This window comes from Trypanosoma theileri, assembly GCF_002087225.1.
Source record: "Trypanosoma theileri isolate Edinburgh chromosome Unknown TM35_Tth_69_V1, whole genome shotgun sequence".
Classification (NCBI taxonomy): domain Eukaryota; phylum Euglenozoa; class Kinetoplastea; order Trypanosomatida; family Trypanosomatidae; genus Trypanosoma; species Trypanosoma theileri.
Genome location: NW_021639911.1, coordinates 55,907 through 56,219, shown reverse-complemented (window position 1 = coordinate 56,219; position 313 = coordinate 55,907). Strand labels below are relative to the sequence as shown.

The 313-nt window shown below is 55.9% G+C and overlaps 1 protein-coding gene across 1 annotated transcript; it reads left to right on the top strand.

The window, feature by feature from the left end:
• Positions 1–51: 51 nt before the first annotated feature.
• On the top strand, positions 52–312 carry TM35_000691140 (uncharacterized protein; the record flags this gene model as incomplete). Its single annotated transcript, XM_029031187.1, has 1 exon — positions 52–312. A coding segment is annotated over one exon (261 nt), but the record flags the coding sequence as incomplete, so codon positions are not given.
• Between the last annotated feature and the right edge of the window lies 1 nt (position 313).

Below are 313 nucleotides of genomic sequence, written 5' to 3'. Positions count from 1 at the left end.
GCTGCTGTTGATAATGACAGTCCCAGTGGCCGTGGTGTATCCCGTGGGGCTGTGGAGGTGTCGTGCGGGGCCGGCGGTGCGCTGCGTGTACGCCCCGCTGCTGAGAGCGAGTGGCTTACATGCGGTGCCGGCAGCCGTGTGTCTGCATGTGCGAAGTACGCAGACCTCTGCCGCCAGCGTACCGCAAGAGCAACAACAACAACTATTGACACTACTACTGCTGGACAGCCAAAGGCGGTGATGGCGTTTTTGGAAGACTTTCCTTACACTTCTACAAACGATAACGATACTGTATACGTTTTAAACCTGAATG